At 33.5% G+C, this 12,126-nt stretch overlaps 1 protein-coding gene across 2 annotated transcripts in view; it reads left to right on the top strand.

Annotated features, from left to right (window-relative positions):
- The window catches only part of TTK (TTK protein kinase), a 45,503-nt gene extending 33,954 nt beyond the window's left edge, over positions 1-11,549 (top strand). For both annotated transcript variants that reach the window (XM_036317901.1, XM_036317900.1), the window contains exons 15-22: positions 697-854; positions 1,175-1,326; positions 2,359-2,483; positions 3,874-3,954; positions 8,140-8,316; positions 8,969-9,053; positions 9,545-9,636; positions 11,051-11,549. In XM_036317901.1, the coding sequence (XP_036173794.1) occupies positions 697-854; positions 1,175-1,326; positions 2,359-2,483; positions 3,874-3,954; positions 8,140-8,316; positions 8,969-9,053; positions 9,545-9,636; positions 11,051-11,137 (957 nt within the window). In that variant the 3' untranslated portion in view covers positions 11,138-11,549. The remainder of the gene's footprint in view (positions 1-696; positions 855-1,174; positions 1,327-2,358; positions 2,484-3,873; positions 3,955-8,139; positions 8,317-8,968; positions 9,054-9,544; positions 9,637-11,050) is intronic.
- Positions 11,550-12,126: the final 577 nt, after the last annotated feature.

The raw sequence follows: 12,126 nt of genomic DNA, 5'->3' as shown, positions 1-12,126 counted from the left end.
AATTTTTCCTTGCTTACACTGGCACTTTGTATTTGAGTTATTGAGTTTTAGAAGCCCCATTCCTGTTGCATGTCTGCTGCAGATTAGACACATGAGTAGTGTTTGTACTTTTTGAAATGTATTATCTGCCTTATCAATATTGCTTAGAAATTGACTGTCATAGCTAACAACTGAATATACTGATAGATAACAATTAGTACCATAAGTAGCAATTGTTCAATAATATTAGTTTCTTTTTTTGTATGTATTTCCTTTGTTCTCATATTTTTAGATATTCTCTACCTCATGAATGAAATTGTCAACTCCAGGCACAATGGAAAAAACACCATATATGAAATGAATTGACTCTTTAGTATAACCCTTAGTCTTCCTAAACATTTCTGAATATCTTCTTTCTTAGGTTGTTTCCCTAGTTTACGGCATTTAACAGAGTCTTATGACATATATGAAATTTAAATTACTTCTCTTATATGTTGATATAGAAACTTGTTAGGATTTATGCCTTTGAGTTACTGAATGCCCGTTGTTATAGGTAGTTGAGAATGGACTGTTACTCTCCTAACATGTTTTTTTTTTCTTCTGTATTCAGAACAAGGCCAAATACTTAATAATTCATATCAGTATTCCTTAACCTGTCTAATAAGTTTAGGATTGTGTTAGTACATTCTAAACTTTCCCCTTTGTTCTATTATTTAGGTATTTCAGGTGTTGAGTGAAAAGAAACAGATACACGCTATAAAGTATGTTAACTTAGAAGAAGCAGATCACCAAACAGTTGATAGTTACCGGAATGAAATCGCTTATTTGAATAAACTACAACAACACAGTGATAAGATCATTCGACTTTATGACTAGTAAGAGTATTTTTTTATTTAAAAAGAGATCAACCGAAGGACTAGTATACATGCATATAAGCATAACCAATGGATGCAAGACACTGAGGGGGAGGGGGGGGGTGAGGGCATGTGTCGGGGGGTAGGGGAGGGGAGGGGAAGGTCAATGGGGGGAAAAAAGGAGACATACATACTACTATTTGTAATACTTTAAACAATAAAAAAGGAAAAAAAACCTTTTTTTGCTATACTTCTTGAGATCAGTACCTAGTAGATCTTAATAGTATAACCTAAGCATTTATTGTTTTGTTGTTGTTTTGTTTGTTTGTTTTTAATGACAGTGAAATCACAGACCAGCACATCTACATGGTAATGGAGTGTGGAAATATTGATCTTAATAGTTGGCTTAAAAAGAAAAAATGCATTGATCCATGGGAACGCAAGAGTTACTGGAAAAATATGTTGGAGGCAGTTAACACAATTCATCAACATGGTATTTTGAAATCTCTTATTATGTAAAGTTAAAATATCCATTAATAATGTCTTCTTAGAGACATACTCCTTTAATTTTAAATTATTGTTATTGGCAGCTTTAGACTAGATAAAATAACGATTTTGGAAGTTTACTTAAAGATGAAGGGACAAAACCATTTCTCTAAAACACTGTCAACCAAATAATATAGGGCATGAACTAAAGTCCCACATATGCATCAATAAATACTAAATGTATCTTTATCAGTATCAACATAGTCATAACTGTAGGTCTCTAAATACTTGGATTATAGCAGATCTTTGGATTCAGGCATCCTAAAAATCTGAGATGTTTATTTCACTCATTCTAATCATTTTGTATTTTGTGCCTTGTGTGGGAATTAGTTTGTTGTTGTTTTGTTTTTTAACTCTTAGTCCTACCTTCTGGTTGGTTTTTACTTTACTTAGACTTGGTTCTTGTTAGGGCTTCTCTGCCTTTACTGTATCCTTTAAAAAACACACAAAACTGTTAACCCAGATAATTGTAATTTGTCTTTTCATGTCTTCCTTCCTGTAAGTTAAAGATAACTCATCAGTGATCAAGATCAAGCTGTAGGGATGGAGGCATCAGTAGCATTAGGGGTCTGACTATATGGCAGTGTAATTTACAATGCTTCCTAGTGGGCGGTGAATTACACTGGTTAAGCATTAACTCTGAAGCCAGAGCACCTGGGTTCAACTCATGGCACTGTCACTTAGACCTGTGACATCAAACAAATCATTTAAACTCTTTGCCTTAGTTTACTCACCTAAAAATAGGGTTAATAATAATACTTACCTCAGCATGGATGTATTAAATGATTCCATACAAGCAATAAACTAATAATAGTGCCTGGCACATAGCAGGTGCTATATGTTGATAAAATATATTAAAAATGATTATTTATTTTGATTGAGTAATTAAAGGAATCAACACAGCCAGTAGATTTGAATTTTTTTTTATACTTAGTATGTTTTACATTGTCTGATATTACAAAGGATTTTTATTTTGAAGGCATTGTTCACAGTGATCTGAAACCTGCTAACTTTCTGATAGTTGATGGAATGCTAAAGCTAATTGATTTTGGGATTGCAAACCAAATGCAACCAGATACAACAAGTATTGTTAAAGATTCTCAGGTAAGACTAAATAAGTGGTTGGTTACCACCCAGTGGAGCCCAATTCCTTTTCACTTGTGAAGTGTTATTTTGCTAATGGGGATTTTATTTTTACCTACCTCATTCTTCAAAGGATATGAAGCTTTTTTATAAGAATAGATACTATTACTATAAAAAACAAATCAAAGCCATGACTAATACGATTTTGTATAGAAAGTCAAAATCTGGTAGAAGTATATCCATCCATTTTGGGTGATTTTCCTATAGTCAAGGTAGAAAGGCAGTAAGTAATACCTAGCTTGGAAATCATCTTGGTCATGATTTAAAATTCACCTGAAACTTGGTCTCAGAATTTCCTGTTAGCAACCAAAGAAGGGTTGCAGTTACATGTTTTTTATTGTCCATGAAGCAAGATAATTTAATTTTATTCCAGAGAAATAAAGCTTTTCTTATCACTTACATTTGAAAAAGAAGAAAATTCTTAAGGGAGCCTTTATTTTGGAAACACCACAGTAAATATTGTTCTCAACTGCGTTTTTATAATAGGATATGCAATAGCAAACTTAAAGAAATTGTTGCCTAAAAACTAAAGTGATGACAGCAAAGAATAACTAAAAACAATCCTGCTTGGAGCCAAGATGATGTGTTCTATGTACTACACAGATTTCTGATGTGGATCTGCTTTAATTCTAGGAGTAAAACTAGACTTTTGTAGTCTAGTAGGTAGAGTAGATGAGCAGTGTTTCCTTCAAACATTTTTTGGAACAATCACTTCCCTTTATATTAAAAATATGACTGAACATTTAGTTATAAATCGCTTTGAAGATATCTTCTATGCCAACGCCCTAAAAATATACAGTATTCCATGTTTGAAAGCAGAATCATTTATTTTAGAATAAAATGAATGCTGTGTAAGGTTGGCATAATCCAACTGTGAAAATTCGTGCATGATTTAGATACCCATTCAATCTCAGTTTGGACATGGGCCCAGGGAGTACTAGGAGAAAAGCTACATTGTTGGTTGGTTTATTTAAAAAAATACAAAAAAAGCATAAAACAACATTCTCAGTCTATTTCAGCACAGAAATGTGTGATTGATCAATTCTTTCTAAGTTTATGGCCATTAATATAATTTTAGCCTGGACAGTTTTATGGTACTTGCCCACCATAATCATAGAAAAAGCTCAGCATTCTGAAAGGAGTCAATTTGCTGACTATGAACCCCATTTATTTTGCTGGAGTTGTGAAGAAATTTATGTCTTATTATTATTGTTGGTTGTTTAAGCTTTTCAGATATATTACTGAAATCTAATTACCTAAGTTTCCAAGAATTTGGCATTCATGTTTTTAAAAATCGAAAGCAAAATGTAGTATTTTCATTGATTTGTGTTTTCTATGATTTGGCAAATAGGTTGGTACGGTTAATTATATGCCCCCAGAAGCCATCAAAGATATGTCTTCCTCAAGAGAGAATGGGAAATCCAAATCAAAGGTACTATAAACATTATCTGTCATTTGTCTAACATTAATGGGTAATGTTCTATTCTCTGAATAAACTTAACAGATAACTGAAAGTTATTTGTTTAAGTTCTAAAACTTTTTTTTTTTTTTTTTTTTTTTTAAATATATTTTATTGATTTTTTACAGAGAGGAAGGGAGAGAGATAGAGAGTCAGAAACATCGATGAGAGAGAAACATCGATCAGCTGCCTCCTGCACATCTCCTACTGGGGATATGCCCGCAACCCAGGTACATGCCCTTGACCGGAATCGAACCTGGGACCCTTCAGTCCACAGGCCGACGCTCCATCCACTGAGCCAAACCGGTTTTGGCATGTTCTAAAACTTTTTAGGCCATTGCAGAGACCTTGCCTTTTTAAGTAGGTTGTCATGGAATTTAATTTCACCCTTCTTCATTGATTTGAGATTGTTCTTTAATATTGTGCTTTTAATATGTGATGCCACACATTGTGCTCCTGCAAGAAATGCACTTAGGGTATTTTTAAGTTTTAACATTAAAGAAAAAAAATAAAGACTAAATTAGCACTGCTTTGGACACCTTAAATAACATTGAATTGATAACCTTTGAAATCTTTGTTGTTTCCTCTTTGATGCTTACATTTTATTTCTTAACCAATTATTCATTTATGAATTCTACATTTTCAAATACAACTCTAGTATATGATTTTTCCTGGCCTGCCACTGGCTACTTTCCCACTTATCTTATTTGACCACCTCAGGGAGCTTTGTGCTCGCTCACTAGTGCCCTTTGTGGGCCCATTTCGCCTGCCACAGTGCCTCTGCTGCCAAGCTAACCGGCTCTCCGTGACAGCGTAACCAACTGGATGGAAGCTCACACTGTTGTCCAGGGACTGCGTTCAAGTCATAGATCTGCCTCTTCAGTAACTGTCTTTGCGACTCAGTTTGCCTTGTTTCTTCATCTATAACTCAGGCTTACAAACAGTACCTGTTTTAAAAATAATTGAGAATTAAATGAGAAAGAATATAAAACACTTAGTACATTGTCCAGTTCAAAATAATTGATCAATAAATGTGCTTTTATTTACTAAACTATATTTTCCTTCCCCCCCAAAAAAATTGTGGCTTCTAAATATCTTTAAAGAAACAGGTCTTGATTTCATTTATTAATACTTTTCTCATGTACTCTCTAATTTCTACTTTGATCTTTATTTGTATCCCTTTAGGTTTATTTTTTTCTAGCTTCTGGATTTAAATAATTGCTCATTTAATCTTAGTATTCTTGCTTATAATTAAAATATTAAAACTGAATTTCACTGAGTTTTACTTTTGCTTCTATTTATAGGTTTTACTCTGGTGTTTCTTATTTTCATTAATTCCTAAAATTTGTAATTTTAGTTTTAAAATTATTTTATTCTTTTTTACTTTAGAATAAAATTTATATTGAATTACATTCAAAATTCAGAATTTTTCAGTTGTCAACCCAGTGCTTTAATATATATTGGTAAATATCAATTCAGTTGAATCACCTGCTGTTTTCCCATGGCCTTAGTGATTCTGTAAAGAAGATAAATTTTTATCCCAACATGTGAGTTTATTCCTGCTATTGAAGAGCTCAAAACTCCTCCCAATCTAGCTCTGTCTCACATTGCTTTCCAGTGAACATCTGTTGTCTATATGGAGGCTTCTGTTTTAAGATCTCAGGTATATTGCTGTGCAGGACTTGTGGCTGTTGGTGGTTTGTCTCCATTCACTTATATTCTGGCATTCCTGGGTATAGTTTTTCACCTGGTTTTGTTATAAATAGTTTCTATGTTCATGGTTTTGCTGCTACTTTGTCCACCTTAGCTGGGGATTTGTAGAGACTGCAAAACTATGCTGCCACTGCCATTTTCCCATTATCTGATATCCTTTTAAATCTGTAATTAAATTAGAAGTTGACTTAATTTCCAGGTGGTTAGAGGAAAAGGAGGTTATTTTTTAGTTAATACTTAGTTTTCTGAATGTTTATTCAGATAATGTGGTCTGTTTTATCTGTCATCTTCTGAAAGGCATATTAATATCTCTGCCCCTCCCCAAAATAATTTTATAGTTTCTGCTTAATTTGGTTCTATTAAATGTGGTTTCACTGCATAGATGTTCATAACTATCATGCCTTCTTAGTTGATTGTGCTTTTTATGACTATAGAAAGTGTTTCTTCTGTTAAAGACATTTTGCCATGTTCTCTTATTCTAATATTAACATTGCTGTCTGCTTTCTTCTGTTTTTGTTTTTTCACCTGTTTTGCATTTGGTTATATATGTCAATTTCTAGCCATTTTTCCTTTCATCTTTCTGTGTCATTTGGTTTAGATCAATCTTTTTGTTTTCATGTATATTTGAGTATATATTTTTAAAAGAGGAATTTATCCATTCTCATTTATTATATCCACTAGGGGCCCAGTGCATGAAATTCGTGCAAGGGGGGTGGGTCCCTCAGCCTGACCTGCACCCTCGCCAATCTGGGAGCCTTCAGGGGAGCCCTCTCCAATTCGGGAGTTTCTGTCTGTCTTTGCAATCATATGAGCGAATTGTCTGAGACCCCAGCCCAGTTTGGCTTTGTGCTCACAGAATAACAGAGGTCTTTTTTTTTTTCTTTGCTCCATTGGTAGAGATTTCCTAGAAGTTGCAGGATATCTTCCTTTTAATTTTTCCTCAACACTCTGACTTATGTCTCTCACCTTTGCTTTCCCTCCATCCCCCACCCGCAACAGTAACTTGCTCCAGGCTCACTTTGTTCTACTGTCTAGGACAGTGGTCGGCAAACTACGGCTCGCGAGCCACATGCAGCTCTTTGGCCCCTTGAGTGTGGCTCTTCCACAAAATACCGACTTCTGCACATGGGCCATGAAGTTTCAATCGCACTGTACGTGCGTGCCCGCATGTGGTATTTTGTGGAAGAGCCACACTCAAGGGGCCAAAGAGCCGCATGTGGCTTGCGAGCCACAGTTTGCCAACCACGGGTCTAGGAGATCCATGTGCCACCAGAACTACGTTTCCCAGCATTTCTGGTGCTCCCTGCACTCTGGGCTTCTGCTTCCAGTCCAGGGGCTGCCACCAGAACTACAATTCCCAGAATTCCTGGTGCTCCCTGCACTCTGGGCTTCTGCTTCCAGTCCAGGGGCTGCCACCAGAACTACAATTCCCAGAATTCCTGGTGCTCCCTGCACTCTTGGTTTCCGCTTCCAGTCCAGGGGCTGTAGAAACCAAAAGGACTGGGAACTTCAGCCACCCCACGAGGCCAGGCTGACAGGACCAGACACTCCAGTGGTGTCCCTGGGACCCCGGCTACTCGATGCCGGTGTGTGTGCACGCTGCTAACAGGCCCATCATCTTTGTCGGATCAATTTGCATACTCCTGATTGGCTTGGGCGTCACAGAGGGACAGTCAATTTACATATATGTTTATTATTAGTATAGATTGTTATTTATATTTTTAGTAATGTAAAAAGGATAATTATGTTATAATATCACATTATTTCTAATGAGATATTTAATACAAAGAACATGTAATAAGTAATATTTATTAAGTACTTATAACCAGAAACTATTCTATATGCTTATTCATATCTCATAGCTATATTGTTTAATGCCCAACAGGGTACTTTTATTATTTCTATTTTAAGAAGTGAGGAAACAGATGCATAGAATTACCAGCTAGTGATTCAAGCTCAGCTCAGCGTGGCTCTATAGTTTGTCTTGAGTTTAAGATAGCTCAACTTAAATAACCTTTTAAAAATCTATCCATATTATAAGTTTATATAAAAATGTATTATAAATAATTTATTACAACTCAATAACTTTGGGAAAAACAAGTAAATTTAAATTTTGCAGTTAAATTTTTTAATTTTGTATTTTCATAAACTGACAAGATTGTAGTATTTTGTTTTAGTTGAAATATTTTAATTATGAGTTTGTTGAAAGATTTGAAGTGGAGCTCATCTCTTGGTAAAATAACCAATTATAATTAAAACTAGAAAAACCTGTTTTGTCATGTAAACAAAATATAGTACTTAAACTTTAATTTAGTTTTAGTTATGATTTTGAGCATTCGGATATATATGTGTGAGTATAATATTCTACATTTAATTTTATATTAGAATAATGGCAACTTATTTCTGTTGTTTTCTTTTGTTTTGTTTGTTTGTTTCTTTACTTAGATAAGCCCCAAAAGTGATGTTTGGTCTTTGGGATGCATTTTGTACTATATGACTTATGGGAAAACACCATTTCAGCATATAATTAATCAGATTTCTAAATTACATGCCATAATTGACCCTAATCATGAAATCGAATTTCCTGATATTCCAGAGAAAGATCTTCAAGATGTGTTAAAGGTAACGTTAATAATATATGGATATAGAAGAACAATATATTATATATAGTTAACCCTAAACAACCTGGAGGTTAGGAGTGCCCATCCCCCCTAGTCAAAAATTGCATATGTTTTGACTTCCCAAAAAATGTAACAAGTAATAGCCTACTGTTGACCAGAAGCCTTAATGATAACATAAAGAGTTGGTTGACATGTTTTGTATGCTATATGTATTATATGCTGTATTCTTACAATAAAGTAAGCTAGAGAAAAGAAAATGTTATTAAGAAAATCAAGGAATAACATATATTTATAGTTTTTATTGAAAAAGTGGACCACACAGTTGAAACCCATGCTGTTCAATGGTCAACTGGACTTAATTGTTTCCTAAAATTATTGGAATTATCTAAGTGACTTAGCTATAACTGGTCCATTGAAAGAAATTGCTGATTGAATTTGCTTTATAAGGCATGTTATGTTCACTTTGAGGATGTTAGTTTTAAAATAAATACTTGGGGATTTTGCAAAATGTGATGTGAAATAATCTCATTTCTGAGTAGGCTATCTCGAAAGCAACCTCTGCAATACGATTCAATCTGAAAAAAAAATATTTTATCAATATTATGTAAGAGAACTTGCTTTGTTTAAAAAAATAATAATAATCTATTTTATAGTGTTGTTTAATAAGGGACCCTAAAAAGAGGATATCCATTGCTGAGCTTCTGGCGCATCCATATGTTGATATTCAAACTCATCCAGGTACTTCTTTAAAAATCAATGTATTACCTGATTCTTTTTTTTTTCTTTCTAATCCTCACTCAAGGATGTTTTTATTGATTTTAGAGAGAGGAAGGGAGAGGGAGAGCGAGAGAGGAAAAAACATCACTATGAGAGAGAAACATCAATCAGTTACCTCCTCATGCCCCAAATGGGGTTGAACCCATAGCCTGGATATGTGCCCTGACCAGGAATCAAACCCGCAACCTTTCTGTGTATTGAACGAAACTCCAACCATCTGAGCCAGACTGGCCAGGGCAAGAAAACTTCTTTTTTTAAGCTAAATACTAAAATAAATGAAATCGCCTTTCTTTACTTGCTGGCATATATTTTTACTTATCTTAGGTAAGGGGCTATGATCAGTGATAAATTACAAGAATGCCAGTTATTATACTATTTAACAAATGTGTTTATATATGAAGTTATATTTTTCTTATTGGTACCAGTGTATTATCAATTATATGTTTTTACAGGTAGCCATAAGAAAGCCTCTGAAGAAATGAAACATGTTCTGGGCCAACTTGTTAGTCTGAATTCTCCTAATTCTATTTTGAAAGCTGCTAAAGTAAATATTTCTATTTTCTATCTACATTAATGTTAATTGTTTTATATAGTTTAGTGCGTTAAGTACTTAAATGGGTAATTCAAATAAAAGTCCAATCATCAGATCAACTATGAAATAGTATTTATCTATATTTAGATACTTAACATGTGCTTTTGACGTATAGATTTATTTGGTTTACATTCTTATTGTGTAGATAGCATAACTGAAAGTGGATTGTCATATAAAGTGCAATCAAATGATTGCTGTCAAGTCTCAACTGGAATAAATTTAATGAGGAATTTGTCTTAAACCAATACAATTCTTAACAGCTTTTGAATTCATTTCTTCTACCCAATGTTTTTCTTAAATAATCTCAGAATAATCACGGTATTTGTCACATATAATGACTTATGTGAAGATGCATGTAGCAGTCAGTACATTTCTCAAAAAAAAAGTCTCAAACCTTTCCGTTTCCCAAGGCCTGTTTATATCTATACCATCATTTTTTATCTGACTGCCATCAAACACCTGATCATTTCTAGAACCTTATGTGTGCTTATTGACCAACTTGTTTAGTTACCAAGCAATTACTAATTACATATTTCAATTATAACATTATTATACAATTATGGGAGCTTTTTGCTCTAGGCTATGGTAAAGCCAATCAAAGATGTTAAGAAGTTGGACACATTACTGGAGGAATTAACTATTTACTCACTACTTTGCATTTGTATGATATAAGGTAAATTTTTTCTTAAATTTTCTCAAGTGAAGATGGCTTAATCAGTGGCTTCAGAAATTAACATTAGACAAAGTTTGATTTGTAATTTTGTTCTATATTTCATATCTCCATATTAAATTTCTACCATTGTGTTGTCTAAAGCCTTCTATAAATGAAATTGAGGTGGATTAGTTACCTTTATCAAAAAGGTTATGTGTTCCTTGATGGTAAAGATACCATCTTCATAAATTAGATGTTGGCTTGGCCTTAAACCCTTTTAAAAAATAATAGATTTTAACATAGCTAATTATACTTAAGATAATTTATATGATTTTTTAAATGTCTTCTGTTTATTAGTTTAAATATTATTGGAAAGTATATTTCCTGTTGAGTGTATTTTAAAATATAGGAATTTATCTAAGACTGTCTTTATTTGAGAAAAAGTAAGATCAAGATGGCCTTGAAGATGCACAAATATGCTTATTAATAGTATGGTTCACTTCTCATATAGAGAAATTGAGCTGCATCTCATAGCTGATATTTAGGCCAAGCTACGTGTTAAAATTCTTAATTATTTCCAACCATTTGTAAAATAATTTCCTAATTATAAGAATAAGAGAAATTTATTACATATTAAAAAGATGAGTTGTCTCTATTAATCTGATAATATGTTGACTTTTAAGTTATAAAACAGATTTGTGTTTTTAATTTCAGACTTTGTATGAGCACTATAGTAGTGATCAAAGTCATGATTCCTCTTCATCATCCAAGACTTTTGAAAAAAAGGGGGAAAAGCAATGATTTGCAGCTACTCAGAAACTGTCAAATATCACCTGCACAGTACATTGGACTGTCATATTTTTGATTCTGTGGAAATCTGCTCTTGAAGACAGCTTCAGTGTGAAATGTTATTGGCAGAAAAATTCAGTGGATTATTTTCAAAAGAAAACAAAAGATAATAACCACTAGTGGCACTATATATTTAATTATAGAATTGTTTTCTGTGTTATGCTTTTCTATAAATCTAACCTATTTGATATCATTTCACACTTGGAACAATGGTTGGACAACTGAAATATATTCTGAAGAACTGTGTAAATAAAGCTTTGTAGTATAAAATGACACTAAAATGTTAAAGTTGTCAAATTATTTTCTTCAAGCAAATGTATTGGCCTGACACAAAATTCTTAATAAAAATTGGATTATGGGAGAATTTAGTAAATTCTGTTGGATTTTCTACATATATATTTATGTTATCTGCATACAAGAGTTTTATTTCTTCTTTCCCAGACTCCAGCCATAGTAACAAGCAAGCCTAAAAGACATCTAAAGCTTTAAACAACCAAATACTATTTCTCACTAATGTGTATGGGGGAGAGAGAAGTACAGCTGCTCTGGGTTGACCTCACTCTTGAATCCAGGCTACCTGGTACCCCACTATCTGCTTGTCCTGGCAGACAGAAAGGGGAAGCGTGATAAATTATACACCATCACTTAAAATTGCTGTTTGAGAGTAACACTCTTCTCACAATTCATTGGTTAAATAAGGTACATGGTTTTTATGTAATGCTCTTGTGTCTAGAGAAGAGAGCTCAAAGTATAAGGTGAACAGCACTAATTAAAATTTGAAAGAAGATACTGCTTTCTTAACATTGCTTCAATCAGGGGTTCTAACCCTATAGTTCAGGCCCCCTAGGAATACTGAGTAGAGAGAATAAAAGTACATATGCTTTTTTTTTCTTGCCATGCCATTTTAGTGGTTTTTAATGCTACTTTCCTAAAATAGTTAA

Source organism: Myotis myotis, unplaced genomic scaffold, assembly GCF_014108235.1.
Source record: "Myotis myotis isolate mMyoMyo1 unplaced genomic scaffold, mMyoMyo1.p scaffold_m19_p_7, whole genome shotgun sequence".
NCBI lineage: Eukaryota > Metazoa > Chordata > Mammalia > Chiroptera > Vespertilionidae > Myotis > Myotis myotis.
The sequence above is the reverse complement of the archived record's forward strand: the minus strand, read 5'-3'. Positions and strand labels throughout refer to the sequence as shown.